This window comes from Podarcis erhardii (assembly GCF_964252035.2).
Source record: "Podarcis erhardii genome assembly, chromosome: 14".
In the NCBI taxonomy this organism is placed as follows: domain Eukaryota; kingdom Metazoa; phylum Chordata; class Lepidosauria; order Squamata; family Lacertidae; genus Podarcis; species Podarcis erhardii.
Window position 1 is genome coordinate 49,444,160 of NC_138503.1, and position 24,979 is coordinate 49,469,138.

Sequence of the window (24,979 nt, forward strand, 5' to 3'; positions counted from 1 at the left end):
AACCACAGTCCAGAGCAGTCTTTGTGGGGAGCTGTGTGCCTTAAATACAGCCTTAGCCCAGAGAAGAAGAGGCGGCTATTCGGACAGGATCAGGGGCTGAATTCTCACCCCCCACAGACTCCGGCAGGAAAGAATGAGTCATGGTCCTGCACCAGGGTTTTGGGTCTCTCTCTCTCTCTTTTTACCATTTATAGTAAAAAAAAGAGAGACCAACGCTGTCACTGGATCCCCAGGGAACGCAGTCCCAGCCCCCAAAAGATCTAGGAATGGCCTCAACCTCAGCAGTGGCCTCTTACTCTCCGAGTCACCTCCAGGGAACCTCTCTCCTGTAGGGAAACCAGAGCGCTGGGTAATCCAACCCAACTGGAGAGGCCTGTGGACAGTCAACAATATATTCCCTGTTTCCAGCTGTGAAAAAGGGGCCGAAAGCCTCTAGGCAGCAACCAGGAAGTAGCCTTTGTCTGCCTTGCTGCAGGAGGGTGTCACTCTGTGTATGCACATGAACACCATGTGGTAAAAAAGGTAAAGGACCTCTGGACGGTTAAGTCCAGTCAAAGGCGACTATGGGGTTGTGACGCTCATCTGGCTTTCAGGCCGAGGGAGCCGGCGTTTGTCCACAGACAGCTTTCCGGGTCATGTGGCCAGCAGGACTAAAACACTTCTGGTGTAACGGGACACGGTGATGGAAACCAGAGAGCATGGAAACGCCGTTTACATTCCCGCCACAGCGGTACCTATTTATCTACTTGCACTGGTGTGCTTTCGAACTGCTAGAAGAAGAAGAGGAGTTTGGATTTGATATCCCGCCTTTCACTCCCTTTAAGGAGTCTCAAAGCGGCTAGCATTCTCCTTTCCCTTCCTCCCCCACAACAAACACTCTGTGAGGTGAGTGGGGCTGAGAGACTTCAGAGAAGTGTGACTGGCCCAAGGTCACCCAGCAGCTGCATGTGGAGGAGCGGAGACGCGAACCCAGTTCACCAGATTACGAGACTACCGCTCTTAACCACTACACCACACTGGAGCATGTGACAGAGCAACGGGAGCTCACCCCGTCGCAGGGGTTCGAACCGCCGAACTTCCAATCAGCAAGCCCAAGAGGCTCAGTGGTTTAGACCACAGCGCCACCCACATCCCAATAATGATAATAAATTTTATTTATAACCCGCCCTCCCCAGCCAAAACCAGGCTCAGGGCGGCTAACACCAGATATAAAACAATTGATTAAGATACAACATAAAACAAGATTAAAATACAACATTAAAATACAGCCTCATTTCAACAGAAACTCAAATAAAAAACTTTTGGGGGATGAAAACGTCAAATCTTCACCAAGGCCAACTATTCAGACTGGTCCTACGTGGGCCAGAAAAAAGCCTGGGAAGTCCCCAAATAGGAGTTCCATCACAGAAGGAAAAAGGAAAGAGGGGAAGGGGATCAAGTTGATTCCAAGCCAAAGGCCAGGCAGAACAACTCTGTCTTACAGGCTCCGTGGAAAGAAATCAGATCCCGCAGGGCCCTGGTCTCATGAGACACAAGCGTTCCACCAGGCCGGGGCCAGTGTTGAAAAGGCCCTGGTTCTGGTTGAGGCTAATCTAACTTCCTTAGGGCCTTGCTGTACCTAGGTCCAAATAGCAACACCCTACAGGTCCCAGGCCCTAAGGAAGTTAGATTAGCCTCAACCAGAACCAGGGCCTTTTCAACACTGGCCCCGGCCTGGTGGAACGCTTGTGTCTCATGAGACCAGGGCCCTGCAGGATCTGATTTCTTTCCACAGGGCCTGTAAATACCCCAGGCTCAATCTGTGCTGCTCCCACATAGGCCAGGGAGAGAGAGACTCCTGTCTGAACCCTCGCTGAGCTAGCCGGACCAATGCAGTCTGCCCTGTGTCCTGAGGACACATTGTGGAGGGTCTGGTCAGACCAAGGTGAGGGTTATGGGAGGTTAGCTGCTCTTCAGCCAGAGAGGGGCCCATCAGGTTGGAACGAGCTGTGCCAGGGTGTCAGGAGATGGGTGAACCACCTCAGGGTGGGGTGGTGGCGAGCCACAGATGGGGAATCAGTTCCAGAGGAGAGCTCCCCTTCTTGTGCTCCACTTCACCCCTCATCACAAACTTCAACACGAGTCAACAGTGTGATGCAGCAGCAAAAATAGCTACAGTGGTGCCCCGCAAGACGAACGCCTCGCAAGACGGAAAACCCGCTAGATGAAAGGGTTTTCCGTTTTGGAGGCGCTTCGCAAAACGAATTTCCCTATGGGTTTCCTTCGCAAGACGAAAGCCCATAGGGAAATCTCCAGGACAGCGGGGAAGCGCAGCGCGTCTTCCCCACTGTCCTCGGACCTCCTCTGAAGGCTGGCGGTGGTGCGGAGAGCCCTCCTCCCGCCGCCAGCCTTGGGATGGCTGCTCCGAAGGCTGGCGGTGGGGCGGAGAGACCTTCTCCCCACACCAGCCTTCGGATGGCTGTCCTGAATACTTGCAGTGGGAGGAGGGTTTTCCTTCCCACCGCCAACTTTCAGAATGCTGTTCTGAATGTTGGCGGTGGGGAGGAAAAACCCTCCTCCCACCGCAAGCCCCGGGAACAGAGGAGAAGCGCCGCGCGCCTTCCCCTCTGTTCCCGTATCTGTCCTGAAGGCTTGCAGTGGGGAGAAAAGCCCTTCTCCGCACCGCCAGCCTGGCAATCGGTCTCCATAGGAACGCATTAATTGATTTTCAATGCATTCCTATGGGAAACCGTCCTTCGCAAGACGAAAAACTTGCAAGAAGAAAAAACTTGCAGAACGAATTAATTTTGTCTTGCGAGGCACCACTGTAATGCTATTCTAGGCTGCATTAATACAAGTCTAGTGTCCAGATCAAGGGAAGTCATCGTATTATTCTGCCTTGGTCAGACCACACCTGGAATACCGTAGTCCAATTCTTGGCACCACAATTTAATAAGGATGTTGACAGGCCAGAACGTGTGCAGAGGAGGGCAACCAAGATGATCAAGGGTCTGGAAATCAAGCCTGATAAGGAAAGGTTGAAGAGGCTGAGTATGTTAAAGAGGAGACTGAGAGGAGATATACAGCCTAGGACCCTCGTACCTACAGGACCGCCTCTCCTGGTATGTCCCACGGAGGACCTTACGGTTCACAAATAAAAACATCTTGGAGATCCCGGGCCACAGGGAGGTTAGGCTGGCCTCAGCCAGAGCCAGGGCTTTTTCGGCCGTGGCCCCAATCTGGTGGAATGCTCTGTCACAAGAGACTAGGGCCCTGCAGGACTTGACATCTTTCCGCAGGGCCTGCAAGCATCTGCTACTTCAAAGGCCTTGATCTCTCACTGCTCCAATCAACGTGGGCGGAGTTTCTTTGTGATCGACTCTGGCTGTTCCAACCACGTAGCCAAAGATAAAGATCTCTTTGTTCAGCTTGAGAAGCAAGAGAAAGAAATTCATCAAGCAGATGGGACACTTCTCACGAGTGAGGCTAAGGGAACTGTGTTCTTAAAGAGCCTGAATGCAACTATTAAGAATGTCCTGTATGCGCCTGATATTCAGGACAATTTGTTGAGTGTTTCCCAGCTTGATCATCAGGGTTTTAAGGTGGTGTTTGCTAAATCTCGCTGTGAAATTCGTCGAGATGGCAAGCTCATTCTGTATGCCAAATGTGTTAATGGTTTGTACCAATTGCCTTTTGTTTCAGGTACAGGTACTGCAGAAGCAACTGAGAAAGAGTGTTGCAATTTGTCTGTTGATAAGAATGAGAAGATGCATGACCGATGTATTCATTATTACCATCGTATTTATGGTCATTTGAATTTCCAGGCTGTGGCAAAAATGCCTGATATGGTTCAGGGTATGAAGCTGAAAGAGTGTCCCTACCACATGAAATGTGTTTCTTGTGCTGAGAGTAAGGCAAGGCAAGCTCCCAAAGGTACAGAGTCTGGGAGAGAGGCCAAGAAACCATATGAAATCATTCATGCAGACTTAGTGGGGCCTCTAGCGCCTTCTAGAGGCAATTCAAGGTTTTTCATGGTTTTGATAGACTCCTATTCGAGGTTTGTTTGGGTCTATTTGCTGCAGAAAAAGTCTGAAGCCTTTACTAAGTTTCGTCAGTTTTGTAAATGGCTCAGGAATGTACATAATGAGAATGTACATTGTTTTTTCACTGACAGGGGTGGAGAGTTTTGTTCAGAAGAGTTTGAGGCTTTTCTTTCTGAACAGGGCATTGAGCATAGGACTGCCACGCCCAGATCGCCCTGGCAGAATGGTTTATGTGAGAGAATGAACCAGACCCTGCAGCAAGGAATCAGAACGCTGTTACATGATTCGGGGCTGCCCAATCCTTTTTGGGCCGAAGCTCTTTCGTTTTTCTGTCACGTGTATAACAGGAGGTACTAGTCTAGTGTAAATTGCACCCCATATGAGATGCTTCACGGAAGGAAGCCATGTGTGAAGCACTTTAAAATTTTTGGTTCGGAGGTTTGGGTGCACACCTCGCAGGGTGACAAACTGAGTAAGCGTGGAGAACATGGTGTTTTCCTAGGATATGAGAAAGGGTCTTATCGTGTCCTGATCACAGACACGAAAACCATAAGGCTGACCAGGAGCATTGACGACAATCCACAATGGGACAGAGTTGGCGTTTTTCAGTGCCATCCCATTTGTGATGATGGTGCAAAAGGGGCAAAGACAGTTAAGAGGGAGGCAAGTTCTGTTGCAGTTGGTGATAATCCTGATGCCAATGTAGTTCCGGATGGTGGCACAGATTATCAGAGCCCAAAAGCCTCAAGTGAGTCTGACGCTGATTCAGACTTAGCAGCTTCATATACTTTAGCTCCCCATTCTCCCAAAGAGGAGGAAGCACCAGAACAAGAGGATCAGAGAGTTTTGCGCAGATCTGAGAGAACAACCGAGGGTGTACCACCGAAAAGGTTTTCTGAAGAGTTTGCAAAGGCTGCGGTCACATGCAACTCTGGTGGGGTTTTAAAACCTAGCATGAAGTGTGCTGAGAGTAGTAGCACAAAACGCTTCATTTATTTCCTTACCTGACATTTGAAGGATCAGGATTGAAGGAGCAAGCATGTGTTTAAAGTGGTTTGTTCAAGTCTGCCTAATTAGAAATGTTAATTTGTATTTGAGAGGAAGAAATGTGTGTAAAGATTTTTCAGAAGCTGCTTATTCATTTGTGTGTTCACAATGGGTATTTTGTGTAAACTACAGATTGAGGTTTATGTTTTAACTCTTTCCTAATAGACACAGAGTGGTTGCAGTAACTGTATAATGGTATTGATAAAAGTGTCTTAGATAAATGGGGAGAGAGATACCTGCAAATATGTTACCAAGGTTGTAAGCAGAGAACAACTTTTGGAGTGTGTGTGTAAATTGCAGTTATGTTAAAGATTCTTGAAATGGTCGGATGAAATGGGGGAGGATGAGGAGATTTCACCCCTCCCATATCCAAGAATCTCCTGAGGTCTCTGCTGACTCTACAGAGAGGAGGAGCAATGTACTGCTCTCTACTTAATTAGTCAAGTGAGTTTAGTCTGTGTGTGAGAGAGTCAGTCAGTGTGTCGGAGAGAGAGTGCAAGAGATCGTGTTTATAGATAAGATTGCTGCTAAGAGCAGCTGCAGGCACTCAGAGTATAGCATTGATTTATGTTCAGAATATTTAGCTCTGTATATAGCTTTGTATTATAGCTGTAGTTATAGAATAAAAGGAGGATACTTTACAGAGCTGCTCTCCGAGTGGTTTATACTCTGCAAGACTCTGCAAAACGCTGCTGCGCAACGACTGCATAATTGAGACAGTGAATCCGGTGCTCTCAGCTCTAAGCTGTGAGTCCACAGCACTGTGACCTGTTCCTGTGGGAAAGGAGGTCTCTGGCAGTGCTACCCAGCTCGCCTAGCCCAGTTGGGGCTGTAGTGCATGAGTCCAGTTGGTACACTGGCTCAAGGGCGATGCTGACAGAAAAAACTTGCAGAACGAATTAATTTCGTCTTGCGAGGCACCACTGTAATGCTATTCTAGGCTGCATCAATACAAGTCTAGTGTCCAGATCAAGGGAAGTCATCGTATTATTCTGCCTTGGTCAGACCACACCTGGAATACCGTAGTCCAATTCTTGGCACCACAATTTAATAAGGATGTTGACAGGCCAGAACGTGTGCAGAGGAGGGCAACCAAGATGATCAAGGGTCTGGAAATCAAGCCTGATAAGGAAAGGTTGAAGAGGCTGAGTATGTTAAAGAGGAGACTGAGAGGAGATATACAGCCTAGGACCCTCGTACCTACAGGACCGCCTCTCCTGGTATGTCCCACGGAGGACCTTACGGTTCACAAATAAAAACATCTTGGAGATCCCGGGCCACAGGGAGGTTAGGCTGGCCTCAGCCAGAGCCAGGGCTTTTTCGGCCGTGGCCCCAATCTGGTGGAATGCTCTGTCACAAGAGACTAGGGCCCTGCAGGACTTGACATCTTTCCGCAGGGCCTGCAAGATGGAGCTGTTCCACCAGGTCTTTGGCCGAGGCACAGTCTGACCCCCTCCTTTGGTAATCCCCATAGAACTCTAGCCCAATGGTTGTCATTAATTTGACTCTGAATTGATTTTAGAATGTATTTCAATTAAATGATTATGATTTTATGTAAACTGTGTAATTTTTACTGTTGTTAGCTACTCTGAGCCCAGCTTCGGCTGGGGAGGGCAGGATATAAATAAATAAATAAATTATTATTATTATTATTATTATTATTATTATTATTATTATTATTATTGCCATCTCAAGGCCTGTCACATGGAAGATGGAGCGAGCTTGTGTTTTCCTGCTCTGGAGGCTAGGACCCGAACCAATGGATTCCGGTTACAAGAATGAGATTCCAACTCAACATCAGCAAGAACTTTCTGAGATTCCTGCATTGCCCATCGAACTCTTCTATGATCCTATGATCACTAAAGCACTTTGTATCTTCCCGGCTCCTGCGCTGGCCTTGCCTCCCATTCTGGCACCACCTCCAGGACCCACCGATAGCTCAGCCTCCCAGGGGGAAAGTTCTGCTCAGTCTGGTTTGGAGATGCTGCTGTCATGTCCTCCATCTTCTGGGTCACAGAGATGCCAGGTTGTGAACAGGTGGCTCAGGTCCATCCCTCGCAGGAGGAGTTGCCCAGTCCAAAGAACAGCCTCACTTTCCATGCTTCCATTCCCACATAACGGGACTTGAGAGGGCGTGTTGCTTGCTGGACCAATGTCTTTCTTAGCTTGCTCAGCCATGCACAGCTCCTGCTGAGCCTTTGAACCCTGTTTTGCACGGTTCTGAATACAGTGCTGCCTCACAATACGAAATTAATTCGTTCCGCGAGTTTTTTCGTCTTGCGATTTTTTCGTCTTGCGAAGCACGGACTTTGGAAAAGCTTCAAAAATCACCAAAGTCTTCAAAAACCTCAAAAAAGGCTACTGCACCGCGTGCTATGAGTTGCTCCTCGAAGTGAATGCACGGTTTTAAGAAAAAGGAAACAAACTTGCAAGATGTTTTCATCTTGCAAAGCAAGCCCATAGGGAAATCCGTCTGGCGAAGCAACTCAAAAAACGAAAAACTCTTTCGTTTTGCGAGTTTTTCGTCTTACGAGGCATTCGTCTTGCGAGGTACCACTGTACCAAAGATATTGGCAGTAAAACTGTACTTCTTCCTCAAGCAGGCAGGACTCAGGCTAAGGCAAAGTCCTAGACTTCCACAGAGAAAGCGCAGAATGTGGTCCTGGGTGCTCCTTCCTGACCCCACCATCTTTCTCGCTTGAAAAGACGAGCGCAAGATGATATTGCAAATGTTAAAAGATTATACGTGCAAGAATTGGCAAGTGGATAGCGGACGGATAAGGATAAATAAGTTTTAAAATAACAAAAAACTACTGCAATACTGCATAGCCCTGAATATAAGTCACACTCCAACCCCCCCCCCCTCAAATTCCGACAGTGAAAAGTTAAAGCGTGGCTTAAATCTGTGACCTTACAAAAATGGGCTATTACGATATCGCTGTAGGATTTTCGTCTACGTTTGCCATTTATGGGTGTGAGTGCCTGCGGAATTTTAAGGGAGCGGCTTATATTCGGGTATTGTCTGTCCCCCCCCCCCCCCGAATTTTAAAGGTGAGGCTTATTTGCGTGTACAGCTTATACGATGTAAGGTGAATTGTAAGGAACGTAATGTAAACTAGAAGCAACTAGGAAAATAAAGCAGCGACAAGAGGAAACCTTAGACGCATCAAGAATGGAGTGCGGGAAACCCATTTTTTGGAAATAACGGTATTAAATCTGTCTTAATTTGTGGATGATTTGATAAGATTTGGGAACTCAATAAAAAAAATTAGTTAAAAAATGGAAAAGAAACGATGAGTGCTGCAAAGCCATGAGCAAGCTGTGAAAAGCTGCTTTCGTTTCAGAGGCGTGATTTTCAATGGGAGTCCCGGATCTTGCTCACTGTAACTGGTGGGGATCACTTCCCCCTTCCTACCGATTTACCTGCGGAGTCGGGGGCTCCACTTTCCTCTTCTTTTTCTGGTTCTGCTTGTTCGTCCTTGGGTAGACAACCAGCATCTCCAGCCACCTGGAAGAAAGAGGAAAGAGAGGAAAGTTAGGAATCGTGTCACGAGAAGCACCCGGAAAAGGCTCCGAGAGCCAGGTGAGACTGGCGGTGGTTCCCTCTTTCGTGGAGCAGGTTGGCTGGTTGGCTACAAGCATCTATTAAAGAAAGAGGTGGATTACAGTGGTACCTCGGTTTAAGAACAGTCCGGTTTGAGAATGATTTGGTTTACAAACTCTGCAAAACCGGGAATAGTGTCTTGGTTTGAGAACTTTACCTCGGTCTAAGAACGGAATCGAAGCGGTATTCCCAATGCTTTTAACATTTGCAATTTTAAGTCAATGGACTAACCAGGAAATCTGACGAGGGAAAACAACATAAGAGTCTTGCCATGGCTCTGTGTTCAAATCACACACACACACACACACACACACACACACACACACACACACAGTCCCCCTTACGTTGGAGACATCCAGGCAGCTGTTGCTCTGGAGGACAGGATATAATGTGGTGGCATGCAAATTGTCCCAAGTCCATTTCCAAACATCTGCAGTTCAAAGGAAGGGAGGTGTTGGAAAGGTATGGCTCATCTGAATAGACTATGAGGGCTTGTGGGTTATGAAAAGGATGGTTGTATATGTTCCACTGCCCTCTATGAATCAGGTACCGTTTTCCAGCAGAGCAATAGCTCAGACAATAGAGAATGAGGCTCTTAATCTCAGGGTCAGGGGTTCGAGCTCCATGTTGGGCAAAAGATTCCTGCACTGCACAGAGTAGGAACAGATGACTCTCAGGGTCCCAATTCTTCTACGATTGCAAACCCTAATAACACCACCACCACCACACTGGGGATCGAACCTGCGACCTTCTGCATGGTAAATGGATACTCTACCTCTGAGCTACAACTTTTCCCATTACTCCTCAAATCTTCTCTGTGCAAACAGCAACAACGTGGGCACTGGTGCAAGCAGAGGAATAACTGTGCCCCCTTCCCCACCCCAAACCCTTGCTCAATGCCTTCTCTTCCCCTCCCAAGCGGTGGGGTGGTTTCTAATCTCCGTTCCAACACACATGCACAAGCACTGGGTGCACTGTTTGTGCTTAGGGCGGCGTCCGTGTTTTCCAGGGCTAAGCTGCTACTTTTCAGGAGTTTATTCAACACCACCGTGAAAATAAAAGCCGGCCTCTCTCTCTCTAGCGACTCTGATTTTAGTATATGTGCTGCCGAAGCGAGCACACTCTCTAGCGACTCTGAGCTGCACAAGCTCCCAGGCGTAAGCTTTTCAAGAGGCAGCAAGGGCACGGAAGACAGCGTATAATCGTAATAATAACCACCCCAAATTCCCACACCACCACCACCACCACCCCCAAGCCAGCAGCCGCAAACCTAAGACAGATGGACGTCGTTTTGCCAAACAGGAACCCACTCCAACCTCAATGGAGGGCAGGGGGGAGAATTTCACGTGAGCAGCATGACAGCAGCAGCCTGCTCTCAGAAATCAAGCTGCGGGAAATCCAGTGGTTTTACAACATATTATTATTATTATTAATAATAATAATAATAATACGCCACCCATCCGGCTGGGTTTACCCAGCCACTCTGGGCGGCTCTCAACAGACTAAAAAACAGAAAAAAACATCAAATATTTAAAACTTCCCTAAACAGGGCTGCCTTCAGATGTCTTCTAAAAGTCAGATAGTTGTTTATTTCCTTGACATCTGATAGGAGGGCGGGCACCACTACCAAGAAGGCCCTTTGCCTGGTTCCCTGTAACTTGGCTTCTTGCAGGGAGGGAACCACCAGAAAGCCCTTGGAGCTGGACCTCAGTGTCCAGGCTGAACAATGGGGGTGGAGACGCTCCTTCAGGTATACTGGGCTGAAGCCGTTTAGGGCTTTAAAGGTTAGCACCGACGCTTTGAATTGCGCCAACAGCCCCTGAGCAACTGCTCTCTGCCTCCCTTCCCAGGGTCAACAGAAAGTGGACTTAGACAGAGTGAAACCACTGGGTCCATCTAACTCAGTACTGTCAACACTAACCCCAGGGTTTCTGGATGTGCCGGATACTGATCCTGACACTAGAGATGGGCGATATATTGATAAATTGCCTGAAACCGGCACGGCGCTCAGATCGCGAGACCAGTTTCAGACAATTTCAGCTGGCAATCCATGCCTAGAGGTACCACTATGGCAAACATATCCCAGACTTAAGCTGCCCTTTGGCGATGAGCTTATATATCTGAGTTTCTCACACTGTTTAGGACCACAGACTTTGCTCTGGGCTCATTCTCTTAACAGCAGAATTCCAAGAATTGGCGAGGCTCAGGCCTAATGCAAAGCATTCAAGTCCTGGCTTCCCCCAAAGAATCCTGGGAACTGTAGTTTGTTAAAGAGGCAAAGAGGCCCCTGTTCCCCTCACAGAGCTTCAATTATCAGACTGTGTTAATCATCAATCCTTCTTCCCAGGGAATGCTGGGAGTTGTAGTTCTGTGCAGGGAACCTCTTAAGAACTCTCAGCACCTTAACAGGCTGTGGCTCCCAGAATTCTGCCGAAAGTGGTATGATAGTTCTTTAAATGTGTTGTGTGGATGTGGCCAATTTGCCCTCTGCTCTGGCAGCATTCCAGCATGCTTTAAATAGCTTAAAAGCAGTCCATAAAGAACATAAAAATCTCGACGTGACTCAGCGCAAGGAGCTCTGTGACGGATAACTCCTCAAAGGAACAAAACTGACGCCAGTTCGGTTTCTAAGGTCAAGTGGCCGGCCAGTTTGCCCCTGTTAACCCCAGTTTTGACAAAACCGTACAGGTTCGTCCCACCGTGAATTGTACATAGTCCAAACATTTCTTTAGGCATGAAGCATTTCTCCAAGAAAGGGGTTGCAGGAGGCTTGAGCACTCTGGCCCCAGCGAGAGAGACGGGCAAGAAATTCAGGGAACAATTAATTCCCGCAGATCAAGCCCGACTTGGGCAGGATAGCTGTGACAGGGAGAAGGAGGAAACAAGCAAATCCTGCTCAACAGGTCAGGTCCAATTCCGCAGCCTGGATTCTGCCTCTCCCTGTCTGTTGTGCTCATTTCAATCTTCCTCCCCCCCTTTGTTTTAATGCCTATTTCAGGATTTGCAGGTTTAAGAGGCAAAAAAATAGAACGAAAGAGGCTAGCCGGCTGCAGCTCAGGGCAATTCAGGTTTGCCACTTCCGCTCCATGCAGACCTGCTGAGCTCAAGACATCTTTGCATAAGGATTCTAGCCTGCCGTGGGCTTGGGACTGGGAATGATCCTAGCCCTCAGTGATCCATGCCCACCTTGATTTTAAAAGCAGGCTAACCCAGGGCCTTCGTAAGAACGTAAGCTTTAGGGTGGGGAACGTCTGCAAAAGGAATTTAACTGCCTCTGAAAGTAGATCCTTTCAGGAGCACATTACCAACTCAGAAAAAGCAACTGTGCTTCACTGCTCAGAATCTGGGTGAAGAAACTGCTCTGGAGGCAGACAGGCTGAGATTTTAGGCCTAGGCCAGGCATAGGCAAACTCGGCCCTCCAGATGTTTTGGGACTACAACTCCCATCATCCCTAGCTAACAGGACCAGTGGTCAGGGATGATGGGAATTGTAGTCCCAAAACATCTGGAGGGCTGAGTTTGCCTAAGCCTGGTCTAGGCAGATGGGTGGATTTGTGCCTCGAAGGGCGATCTCCCTATTCAGACGCCTAACCGTTTAGCGTCTGCCAAATTGCGAGGCCCCGGAAAGTAGGCTGCAGGGAACGGAGGAGGAGGAGGCATATTTCATTTTAATTTCCTTCCAAAGGTCAGTCCTCCTTGGGAAGGAGAGGAAGAGCAGCTGTGTACACAGGGAGAGGGGACAGCAGCGGAACAGAGACCAAGTCAAAACCAGAAAAGGCCGAGGAGAGAGTGTGCCGGAACTGCAATAAGACTGGCTTGTGTGCGACATTCCCAGGAGCAAACGACTCCCTGCAGAACTGCTGGGACTTTTGAGAGCAGGTGGAGGCCATGGTCAAGCCAGTGTGAGTGTGGAACAGGGCCTTCTAAGTGTTAGCACCCAGACTTTGGCAACCCTAAGTCAATATTGACCAAGCAACGGGAAACTGTGCTAAGTTCTATAACAAGCGTGTTTCTAGACCTTAGACTAAGACCCATACAACAAAAACTCATATAATTTACTGGAATTGTCTATGTTTGTTCAGGAAAGGGCTACCCAGCTGTTGGAGCTGCAATAGGAATGACGATTCTTTAAAATATATGTTCATACAATGTCCCACATTGGTATGGAATTGGTGTGCAATTCCACCCCGATACAAATATATAATTTTCTGGGTTCAACGACATTTGGAAAGACTTGGGGTGGAGGGTTGACTAGGGTGTTAGCTGTTGACTAGCCAAGGGCAGGAGGCCAAGCTCCCAATATTTGCGCAAGGCCCAGCCAATCCAGAGGCTTCAGACTGACAGCCAATCGCAGAGGCCAACGTTGCACATTCTTATCCCCTCCTTGGCCTGAAGAGGGCGACATCGCCCAAACATCCACACAAGCCACCTGGAACAAACCAAGGATGCGAGAGTCAAAATGTGGGGGTCCCCGGCACACCACAAAGGGCGCTCAGCAGCACGGGGTGCAGAAACGGCCCCTCCTTGAACCCCCTGAGCCTCTTGCTCCAGCAGCGAAATGAGAATTTTGCTGCATGCCGTGGCCTCTCTCGATTCCTGCCTTCTCTGCCGCTGCCCCTCTTCCGAGAACACACTGCCGCAAACTCACCCGCTGATGATCTCCTTGTTCTCCGCTCGGATGAAGTGTTCCTTCTCAGGTGTCAATATGCAGAGGGAGAACTTCTGCCCGGTCCGGCTTTCCCCGTCCACGACATCCGTACACTGGTTCATGTTGATGGTGCCCTGGGGCAGGGTGGTTGGCTAGAAGGGAGAATGGAAGCGGGGAAGTTATAAAGAGGAAGGACGAGAGCATGTTTCAAATGTTCAGTGTTTTCCTGTACAGCAGCCTTTGCCACCTAGGTCTCCTCCCGGACATTTTGGACTACAACTCCCATCAGTGTAACACTGCTGGTTGGAGCTAATGGGAGCTGTAGTTTATTTTCTGTTTTCTCTTTTTATATATATATTGAATTTGGAACGCAGATCTCAGGGCAGTTGCCAAGACAAAATCACAATATATAAACTTAAAATACATAATAAAAAGAAAAACAAGAACAACCCATTAATCCCCCCAACATATTTTAAAAGGGCATTTGAATAGGTGTCTCCAAACAACCCCCAGCGTCCTTAAAGAACTAAACAGTTCCTGGGATCGTATATTGAAATACAGTGGTACCTTGGTTTAAGAACAGCTTAGTTTATGAACAACTTGGATTAAGAACGCTGCAAACCCGGAAGTAGGTGTTTTGGTTTGTGAACTTTGCCTTCGAAGCAGAACATGTTTCGCTTACTGTTGAGTGTGTTCCATTTGTAAATTGAGTCGCCCACTGCTATGGGAAAGGACACCTTGGTTTAAGAATGGACTTCCAGAACGGATTAAGTTCGTAAACCAAGGTACCACTGTATATTATCACAGCGGTTAGATTGTTATATGCAGAAAGATGGAAGGGTTTGCCATTACCTACTACAGGAGAATGGTGAAGGAAATAAATGGATTTGGCTGAGACGGCGAAGTTGACGTGTTTAGTTATAGAAAAATCATCACTGCCCTTTATTAATAATGGGAAACCCCTTATGGACTTTTTGTGCAAAAAGGAAAATGAATATGCGTATCTGGGTTTGAAGTCTGAAAAAAAGGTTAGTCTGTGGAAAGTAGAAGAGCTGGATACTACTTGGGAGCAAGGGTTTTGCCCAAGTCTAGGAAGCTGACAGACAAAGAATCAGAAGTCTTTTTCTCTTTTTTTAGCTCTACCAACTGAGCTATCCTAGGACATAATGGCTTATTAATAAGCTATTATGATAGCTTATTATTAGCCAACATAGTCATCTCAGTGCATTGCTATATACACCTGCCAAACAAATTATTCTGGGTTGCCTTTTCTTTCCAAAACACACTCACTGTTGATTTTTGCTCCTTCCCTCACCCTACCCGAAATCACCATGTTTTTTAAACCAAAGGCCAATCTCAGGGGCAGCTCAAGGTATTTTGCTGCCCAAGGCAAAGGACAAGATTCTGCATCCGCCACCCACAGCATCCGCCATCTCAAGGCTGGCAATGGGGATTGTGTCCTCCTGGGCACGCATTGTGTGTGGCCGCAGGACAGATTGTGTGGCATCGCCTGCTGGAACAGGAAAGTCCAGTCAGAGGGGCTTCTCCTGCTGCCCCCCCCAAAAAACATCTGCAACCCAAGACAGTGCCCTCACACCTGCCTAATGGTACAAACGGCCAATTTTCCCTCCACACCAAAATGGGCCATAACGTCTCTGCTTACTACAAATAGAGGTCGTGGAATATGAGCAATTCACACAAAAAATCATTTTCTTTCAACCAGATAGGCTACTCCCAAGGCCGCTGTCCACATGCTAGGATTATGTTAGCCCTTGACAAAAACGGCCCCTCTGCACGGGTCCATGACCAGTCATACAACACTATTCCCCATCCCCCCCCCCGGAAGCTATTTCTGGTGCTCCTCCGATCTGGAAGTGGGCAGCCGCGCAGTGCAGCGCCGGTAAGAGCAGGCGGCGGGTGTTGCCACGGGCCAGATAAACAAGTCCCTCGGGCCTTATCCGGCCCACCGGCCTTAGTTTGGGGACCCCTGATTTACAACATGCCAGCAAAGACACACTGGCAAAGCATCGTGAGAGGGAGAAGGAGCCTGCATCAGAATTCCCCCCCCCCCCGCCCCGGGACATGGCCAATTTGTGTTTACATGTGCAAAGAACGGCCCCCAACGGCCCGCCTTGTCTTGCCAAGTTGAAAAACCATGGTGAGCAATGTGGCAGACAAGCCAGGCAGGCACACACAAGCGTTTTCTACCAGTATAAATCATCAGTAAGCTTCTCAGAAGACTTAGAAAGGATGCCAGGCGGGAAAGTGAAGGAGGAGGAGGAGAGGAAATGGTGGCAGCGATGCTGCTCTCGCCCCACACAGCTGGGCCTCCCACAGCCAGGCGCTTGCTGGTGCAAGAGGTGAATGGTTTCTTGACAGGTACCACTGTAGAAGGCATGCCTGGAGCAACCAAAATTGCAGAGAGCTTGCTGTGCTTTTTAAACACGAGCAAGCTGGGCTGTTTCGAGGTCTATGGTGTGCCGCAGCTAATTATTAGAACTGTAGAGTTGGAAGGGACCCCGGGGGTCATCGAGTCCAACCCCCCCTTGCAATGCAGGAATCTTTTGCCCAAAGCAAGACTCGAACCCACAACCCTGACATTAAGAATCTCATGCTCTACCAAGTGAGCTAGGATAATTCAAACCTTGCCCTGGCCGCAAACCTACGCAGAGGTTCCCTGGTACATACCACCATCTAAATCTACAAGGGCAAACTTTCTGAATTTTGGGGATAATAGTATCAGTGATGTTGGAGGAATTTGATCTTTGGAAATTAATAGGATGTGCTCGTCTGAACCTCACCCTCCTTGATCAACATGCAGATTGAAATTTAAGCTATCCACCTTTTCCCCATGCTTCTGGGGTATCTGAACCCAGTTCACAAACCAAATAATATATCAAAATAGGCTTAGAATGTGCATGTGGATGCAAATATTCAAGCAGATTTTTCTGAAAAATCACAAATCAATGCGGGAACAGGATGGGTCTAACTTCAAGGTGGATGCATTTGAAAATGGTAAGCTAGGAATAAACCAGTTTTCCCAAACCAGATCAATAATGGTCTCCCTTATAGGATTATTGCATGCAGTCCAATACTGAGATATGTAGAATTGGCTTCCCAGGTCACCCAGTGAACCAAGCGGGAGGATTCGAAGCCTGCTCTCCCGGGTCCTAGCCTCACACTCTGACCGCTACACCAGCCTCCCCAGGAGCTGCGGAGCCACAATCAGAATGGACAACTCCTTGCAAAGTGGAACAGCCACCTGAACACACAGCCATGAAATGGGGTGGAAATGGAAGTAGCAGCAGAATCTGGGGAGGGTTTTTTGGCCGGGGAGGGAGAGAGAGTCTGTCTTTCCAGCATTTCATGGACGGGGATGGCAAGTTCAGCCAGGGGGCATTTTTTAAAAGAGGCGTAAAGTTTACTCAAGGCAGACAGCAAGTCTAAACAGCCAATCGGACCAGCCGGGAGCAAAGAGGTAGACTGAGAAGCAGGCAGATCTCAAGCGTAAAGAGAGCCAGGAGGACTTAACCCTGTCGGATGCCCAAACTTGCTCAGCATCCTTGTATTTTCACCCTGCCCTCGGAAGCCTTCGAGGCAGTTTACACCACATCTACATCACATAAAGCGCTCTCAAACCACTTTTAATACTCGTGGGTTCCACCCATCTAAGCATTCTAGGAACTGCAGTCGGTTAAGGGTGCAGAGAAGTGTCTCCTCACAGTGCTACAGTTCCCAGAGTTCGCTAGGAAGAAGAAACAATTGTTAAACCATTCTGTGAAGGGAATAAAGGTAAAGGCAAAGGGACCCCTGACCATTAGGTCCAGTCATGGCTGAGTCTGGGGTTGCGGCGCTCATCTCGCTCTATAGGCTGAGGGAGCTGATGTACAGCTTCCGGGTCATGTGGCCAGCATGACTAAGCTGCTTCTGGCGAACCAGAGCAGCGCACGGAAATGCCATTTACCTTCCCGCTGGAGTGGTACTTATTTATCTACTTGCACTTTGACGTGCTTTCGAACTGCTAGGTTGGCAGGAACAGGGACGGTTGGCAGAGCAACGGGAGCTCACCCCATTGCGGGGATTCGAACCGCCGACCTTCTGATCGGCAAGTCTTAGGCTCTGTGGTTTACACCACAGCGCCACCCGCGTCCCTTTATTGAACCTTTATTGTACCCTATATTGAAGGGTATAATGGTTCTTCAAATGTGTGAGGTGGGTTTGCATAGTTGCCCTTCATTTATGCTCACAACCACCCTTGGCTACAGCTAAGAATTAAATAAAGCAGCATCTCCGAGCTCATTCTGAGCTGAGGAACTGGTTTTCCGTACCAGAAACTGGACTGGACTCCGGGAGGCTGGTTTAGATAGGCAAACAGGTTTTGTTGCTGCTGAGCAAATCGCGGGACCCCTTGCTGAGGTGATGCAAATCACCCCGAGATCTGCCAGCAGATCCCAATCCAGCTTCTGCCCAACGCTGCTCTGCGTGAGAAGTCCTCCTGCCCACCAGATTAAAACTAGAGTTTTAACTGATCAATCCGATCACAATCAATCCACTCACAGGGGTGCAGCAGGGAACCTCTTTCACAGGTGCTTCCAGAAGCTCTGACTTCATTAACTACTTGCAGCCGCTGATGGAAACTGACATATATAAGCTAGGTGCCAAATGGCTCCTTAAACCGGGGTTGCAGTCGCCAAAACGGAATGTTTAGTCGCCGTTTTGGCATCAGATGGCTCAAAAGTCATATTTTGGGTTCCTGAAATTCGTTCTGATTGCACAGATAAAATATAAGGGATGGAATTCTACAGGATGTGCTGCTAGTGTGTGAAAACGGTCCAGATCCAAGGTTCCCCAGGCACTCACCTCCAGATGGTGGAGATGTCAGAAGCCACCCTGCGGCCAATAGCCAGGTGCAAAATGCCCCCCAAAATAAATAAACCAGGGAATTGGCATTCTGGCCCCCAAAGATGGATGCCACCTAGGATAAAGGGTCTGGTCATCCTCCATATTTAAAACACCCCTTCCCCACAAAAAAACCCCCTAAAACTCCTGCTTGCAGTATTTGCATACAGCCACACTGCAAATGGGTGTGTGGGGAGGCTTGTAAGTTTAAATACGGGGAGCCGGGAGATGGGGCAGGTCTCTTTTATTCCAGGTGGCTTCTGTCTTCTCGGTTGTGGGGAAATCAGCCAGAAGGATAATAATGTGAGGGAGAAAAGAGCCATGTGTGAAGCAGCCCCCGCCCCTCTCTTTCCCCTGGGCTGATGGAATCAAACAAGCTTTTATTTTTCCGAGGCTGTTTTGACCTTATATGGGGAATTCTCGCATGCAGCTGTAATCGTGCTTCGCAGCCGCGATTCACCCCCAGCAAACCTCTGCCACAGGCCTGCTCCACTCCTTTCCAGATACAGCTGCAACACACAAACACAAGTCCAGCTACCAGAAGGTTAACAAATAATTAACCTCAGGGAAATCATCAACACAAAGCAAGATGGAAACAGTTTCACGGATCCAGGCAGATCTGCACGCTGCATTTAAAGCATGGACAACACACATTTCAAGCACATGGCTTCCCCCAAAGAATCCTGGAGGACGGCAGTTTCCCCCCTTCATAGAGCAACACCACTTCCAGCAACTTTAATTCCAGAAACTACAATTGCTGGCATCTGTCTGCCTTGAGAGACAATGGAGTGCTCCTCCAGGGGTGAAGTCGTCAAACCACTGAAGAATCACAGCACCTGCTGTGGCTGCAGAAACCGGTAGCTCATAACTGCTGCTTCCTGCATTGTTTTTGCTGCGTTACGAGCACCGAAGTGACTGCCCTAGGGTGCCAGCCTGGGCAGTGTGTCTGGAGGTCCTAGGCTGCCCAGACAACAAGACCCCGTTCTCGGCCTCTCTGATGGGGTCCAAAGGAAAGCAGAGCAAGACGTTTGGCACCAGCTTGGCCGCAAGAGGAGGCATACAAGGTGCCATTCAACCATCTTCAGAACTTCACTCCAGATTTGTATAGGGTTTATTCCTGAGCCTTTTCTTCTCCCTCAGATATTCCACAGGGCAGTGTCAGTTCAGGCCTTCCTCTCCTAGATGGGCTACCTTCCCAGGTGACCGAGCCCCATCTGCCCCTTACTTCCCTCTACAGCAGCCTTTCTCAACCTGTGGGTCCCCAGATGTTGTTGAACTACAACTCCCATCACCCCTAGCTAGCAAGGCCAGAGCTCAGGGATGATGGGAGCTGTAGTCCAACAACATCTGGGGACCCACAGGTTGAGAACCGCTTCTCTACAGAATACTCAGAAACCGCCTCATTGACCATTGGACCCACTATTTTTCTCGGCCGCTCAATCCACCACAGCCTGTCCCAATTCTTTGTGAGGTCATGTGCTTTACATGTATAGTGAAGGCCTGCTTTTGGTGGTCATAAATTAGGGAAACGCAGACGACAAAGCTATCAATAGTAATTACAGTCAAACCTCGATTGTCAGACGTAATCCGTTCCGGAAGCCCATCCAGCTTCCAAAATGTTAGGCAGCTGAGACACGGCTTCTGACTGGTTTCAGGAGTTCCCTGCACTCAAGAAGAGGCTGCGTCAGCTGTTCAGCTTCCAAAAAACATTTGAAAACTGGAGCATTCATTTCCGGGTTTTAAATGTTCCAAAATGGAGGCATCCAGGAGCCGTCTGGGGGGAGAGGCAAATACAGTGGTGCCTCGCAAGACGAAAAGAATCTGTTCCGTGATTCTCTTCGTCTAGCGGTTTTTTCGTCTTGCGAAGCAAGCCCATTGACGGCTTAGCGGATTAGCGCTATTAGCGGTTTAGCGGCTTATCAGCTTAGCGGATAAGCAGATAAGCGGCTTAGAAAAGGGGGGGGGAACCCGCAGGAACTCGCAGGACATTTTCGTCTTGCGAAGCAAGCCCATAGGAAAATTCATTTTGCGAAGAGCCTCCAAAACGGAAAACCCTTTCGTCTAGCGGGTTTTTCGTCTTGTGAGGCGTTCGTCTTGCGGGGCACCACTGTATTGGCAGAAGACGGGTGGTTGTTTCAGCACCCTGCTGGCAAACTTTCCAGAAGTAAATGACTGACCACTGTGGAAAGTAGGATGCTAGATCTGGTGGAACTCTGATCTGATCCTGCATGGATTTTCTTATGCTCTGAATGAGGAGAGGGCCTTCCTAGGGAGGTCTAAGCACTTGCTAGGGAGAGTGACAAATGCCGTCAGCAGCGACAGAGGAGTGACTAGAGAGGGAAGGAGGGGAATTTTGTTCAGTCCAACATTTTAAGCAAACTGCCCCCATTTGCACCTCTCCTGGGTTACGGACACGGATCAGAATGCAATTACCCTTTGGATTTTGCACTTCTCCGAATTTTTGCGATGCACTTCTCTGCTCAAAACGAGCAAAAGGTTGTCTATTTGGGGACAGATGTGTTCAGAGATGCGTATATTGAGAAATTAAGAGATTGAATGCACATTTTTGCAAGGATTTTCAAAAAATGATTTGCAGATTGATGGGAAATAGGACATAACAGACTTGTGAACACACGTAAAACTGACGCAGACTGGAAATAAGACTGATCCTTCTGTTCCCAGTAACATCCATCTATTTACCTACACACCACAGAGAACACTGCATTTTTCAGCTGAACCTGATATCCTGGGACCTCTCCCAAATCCCTTGGGAGATGGGAGGTGAGCTTAACCTCTCTCTGTAGCAACCTTAAGGCAGGGGCTGCAGTTGCATAAAGCAGCCATAAAATTTTATCCATAAAGTTGGATAAAGCAGAAAAGTGCCCACAATCAGACTTTTCTTATCAAAGCCATCTCTTTGCAACGAAGGGAAAGAAACACCCGTTTGCTGCAGCAAATCTTTGCAAGCAAATTTCAAGACCACCCAGTAAAGCGTTTTCTTGGCAGCAGGACTGGGGAAAAGAACCAGAGATCTAGAGAGCTTCCGGTGAAAGGAACGTCCAAAATCTGATCCTAAAAACAGAGCAACCTGCCCTGTGCTCTGACCACCATGTGCCAACTTTCTGGCGACACACAGAGATATGATAGCCAGGACAACTGGCTGACAGGGACCCTCGTCTGCCTACTGGCCCATCTGCCTCCATACTGTCTGCACGGACTGGCAGCAGCTGCCCAGGCTTTCAGGAAGGGTTCTTCCCTATGGGGGAGCTCAGTCGGTAGAGCATGAGACTCTTACATCTCAGGTCCATGGGTTTGAGCCCCACGTTGGGTTAAAGATTCCTGCATTGCAGGGGGTTGGACTAGATGACCCTGGGGTCCCTTTCCCATTGTTCAAGTCTATGATTCTACCTGGAGAGAACCTGAGGCCTTCTGTATGCAAAGCAGATCATAGAGATTAAAGTTATTCCGTTTTCCATGGATCCATAATTTTCTGTTAATTAAGGGAGATGGATACGGTAATGGGAATCACAGAATTGTAGAGTTGGAAGGGACCCCGGCGATCATCTATTCCAACCCCCTGCAATGCAGAAATATGTAGTTGTCCCATGCAGGTATTGAACCTGCAACCTTGGCGTTATCATCACTACGCTCTAACCCACTGAGCTATCCAGATGTTCTACGACTGAGATATGGCCCTTCCTTAAGGCAGGACAAGCCTTTATTACAGCTTAGAAGTCAGATAATAGTCACATCAGGCGGCAAGAGTGCGCCAGTCCCCCACGCCCTGAGATTTTTACTCCCTCCCTGGATTTCCCCCTGGGGGAGTCCTTATGCTCCCCCAAGTCTTGTCCCATCCATTAGGGTTCCCCTGGAGGGAGCCTCTATGCTACTCCTCTGCCTTACCTGTCCCTCAAAACTTGCACTTCAGGTTTGCAAATTACACACTCGGCTGGGAGCAAGTAAGAACTGCTTCCAGACAAACAAGTTGGCGTTCTTAAAATATGTATATATACATATTTATCTGCGTGTGTCAAGCTGTGTGTTGCTGCCATTTTCCTCCGAGGGCTCAGGCGTGCACCAAAGTGTGTGAGAGAAGCTAACCAAAGTGTGTGAGAGAAGCGAGAATTTCTGTGGCCTTATTTCTGCCATCTATCATCAGAGGAGGGACGTGGGTGGCGCTGGACTTGCCGATCAGAAGGTCAGCGGTTCGAATCCCCGCGACGGGGTGAGCTCCCGTTGTTCGGTCCCAGCTCCTGCCAACCTAGCAGTTCGAAAGCACGTCAAAGTGCAAGTAGATAAATAGGTACCGCTCCGGCGGGAAGGTAAACGTCGTTTCCACGCGCTGCTCTGGTTCGCCAGAAGCGGCTTAGTCATGCTGGCCACATGACCCGGAAGCTGTACGCCGGCTCCTTCGGCCAGTATAGCGAGATGAACGCTGCAACCCCAGAGTCTGTCACGGCTGGACCTAATGGTCAGGGGTCCCTTTACCTTTACCGTCAGAGGGCATGGGTCTGTTGCCTTGTTTAGTCTTCTCTTCCCATCCCAGAACATGCCACAATTACATACCCCTTCAGTCAACCTCTGAAAGGAACTCTGGAGCCACTGTGGTGCAGCGAGTGGTTGGAGTGAGGATGTGGAAGGCCTGGGTTCAAATCCCCACTCAGCCGTGAAGCTCAATGGCTGACCTCAGAAGCTGGTCCCTGCCTCTCAGCCCAACCTACCTTGAAAGGGTGTTGTGGGGATTCAATGAGGGGGAGAAAAGTAGGATACAAATGCAACCCCATCTTTCACATCCCCACCAACGCTAAGAGCCGTCGTACCAAGCATTTCATACAACGATAGAATTGTACTGCTGGAAGGGGTCCGGGCTGGGTTCTCTAGTCCAGTGTTTCCCAACCTTGGGTCTCCAGCTGCTGTTGGACTACAATTCCCATCATCCCTGACAATTGATCTTGCTAGCAAGGGATGATGGGAGTTGTAGTCCAAAAACAGCAGGAGACCCAAGGTTGGGAAACACTGCTCTAGTCCAAACCCCGCTATGCCAGAACCTCTTTGCCCTATACTTGGGGCTCGAACCCATGGCCCCAAGATTAAGAAACAGCTGGAAATAGGGAGTCCTAGACACCAAGGCCACTTGATATCCCACTGTCAATGCTGGAGCCAAGAGTACCCTCCATTTTAATGATAATGATAATGAATAATTTATTGCAGTGGTACCTCGGGTTAAGAACTTAATTCGTTCCGGAGGTCTGTTCTTAACCTGAAACTGTTCTTAACCTGAAGCACCACTTTAGCTAATGGGGCCTCCTACTGCTGCTGTGCCGCCGGAGCACAATTTCTGTTCTCATCCTGAAGCAAAGTTCTTAACCCGAGGTATTATTTCTGGGTTAGCGGAGTCTGTAACCTGAAGCGTATGTAACCCGAGGTACCACTGTATTTATACCCTGCCCATCTGGCTGGGTTTTCCCAGCCACTCTGGGCGGCCCCCAACAGAATATTAAAAACACGATAAAACATCAAACATTAAAAACTTCCCTAAACAGGGCTCCCTTCAGATGTCTTCTAAAAGTCAGATAGTTGTTTATCTCCTTGATATCTGACGGGAGGGTATTGCACAGGGCGGGCGCCACCACCGAGAAGGCCCTCTGCCTGGTTCCCTGTAACCTCACTTCTCGCAGGGAGGGAACCGCCAGAAGGGCCTCAGCGCTGGACCTCAGTGTCTAACCAACTACAAGTTGTGAACTGTTGCAGCACTAATTTTACTGCAAATATTAATAATGCGCCTCTTGTAGTTTGGTTTTCTATTTAAAAAAGGAAAGCCTAATGACTAGTTCTCAGCCAAGAGAGACAGAACCCTGTGAAGAACTCCTATCCAGTTCCTGTGGAATTTTCTCATTCCACATTAAAAACACAAGTATCCATGACTTCAAAAGGGTATCAGGTACAGCTTTTGTTCCCTGCCTTACATAACCATCCCAATTTGCCAAATTAGCCCCAAAAGCCAAGTCTCAGGAGCGGCAAAGACAGACTCTCCTGGAAGGGCATTTAATTTCACCAAGCAGCTTATGGAATTAAGACCAAAACCCAGAGGCAATTAGAAGAAGAAAAACAAAAAACCAAAAATTAAAGTCGCTGTGCGTTTTGCTCAATGCCCCCAGGACCGGCTAGCGGACAAAGAATGGCTTTGGGTACACTCACAAGAGGCTCCAAAAGCTATTCTTTACATCACATGCCAATAAGGAAGGGTGGAAAGGAGGGGTGACAAAAACAAAACAAAACACCCAATAGTCACATAGTCCTGCGTAATTACACCCTAGTGCGAATCCTTCAAGACAAAGGAGCTCCAGAATCAGCCACCAGCTGCAAAGACTGTAGCAACAAGCTACAAGGAGCAGGCTGGATGAACAAGTTTGTTGTTGTTTTAAATCAGGCTCCCTCAAACTCGGCCCTCCAGATGTTTTTGGCCTACAACTCCCATGATCCCTAGCTAGCAGGACCAGTGGTTAGGGATGATGGGAACTGTAGTCTCAAAACATCTGGAGGGCCGAGGTTGAGGAAGCCTGATTTAAATGGTATTTTGGAATAAAAAGAGGAGTTTTAAAAAATGAACTACAGAAGGGAACCAAGGAACATTCCAGGAGGGATCACTACAGATTTCATATCCTGAAAGTCTTCTCAAACTGAATTTTTAAGGTTCTAGACCTCATGGTGGGAAAGAAGAAATTTAAAAAACCAAGCAAACAGGGTTGCGTTACTTAG

General features: G+C 48.3%; 1 protein-coding gene across 8 annotated transcripts in view; it reads right to left on the minus strand.

Annotated features, from left to right (window-relative positions):
• Positions 1 to 24,979, minus strand: part of MPRIP (myosin phosphatase Rho interacting protein) — a 157,996-nt gene that overhangs the window by 68,099 nt on the left and 64,918 nt on the right. For all 8 annotated transcript variants that reach the window (XM_081839457.1, XM_081839455.1, XM_081839458.1 and 5 more), the window contains exons 4-5: positions 13,322 to 13,473; positions 8,493 to 8,577 (exon numbers count right to left, since the gene is read on the minus strand). In XM_081839457.1, the coding sequence (XP_081695583.1) occupies positions 8,493 to 8,577; positions 13,322 to 13,473 (237 nt within the window). The remainder of the gene's footprint in view (positions 1 to 8,492; positions 8,578 to 13,321; positions 13,474 to 24,979) is intronic.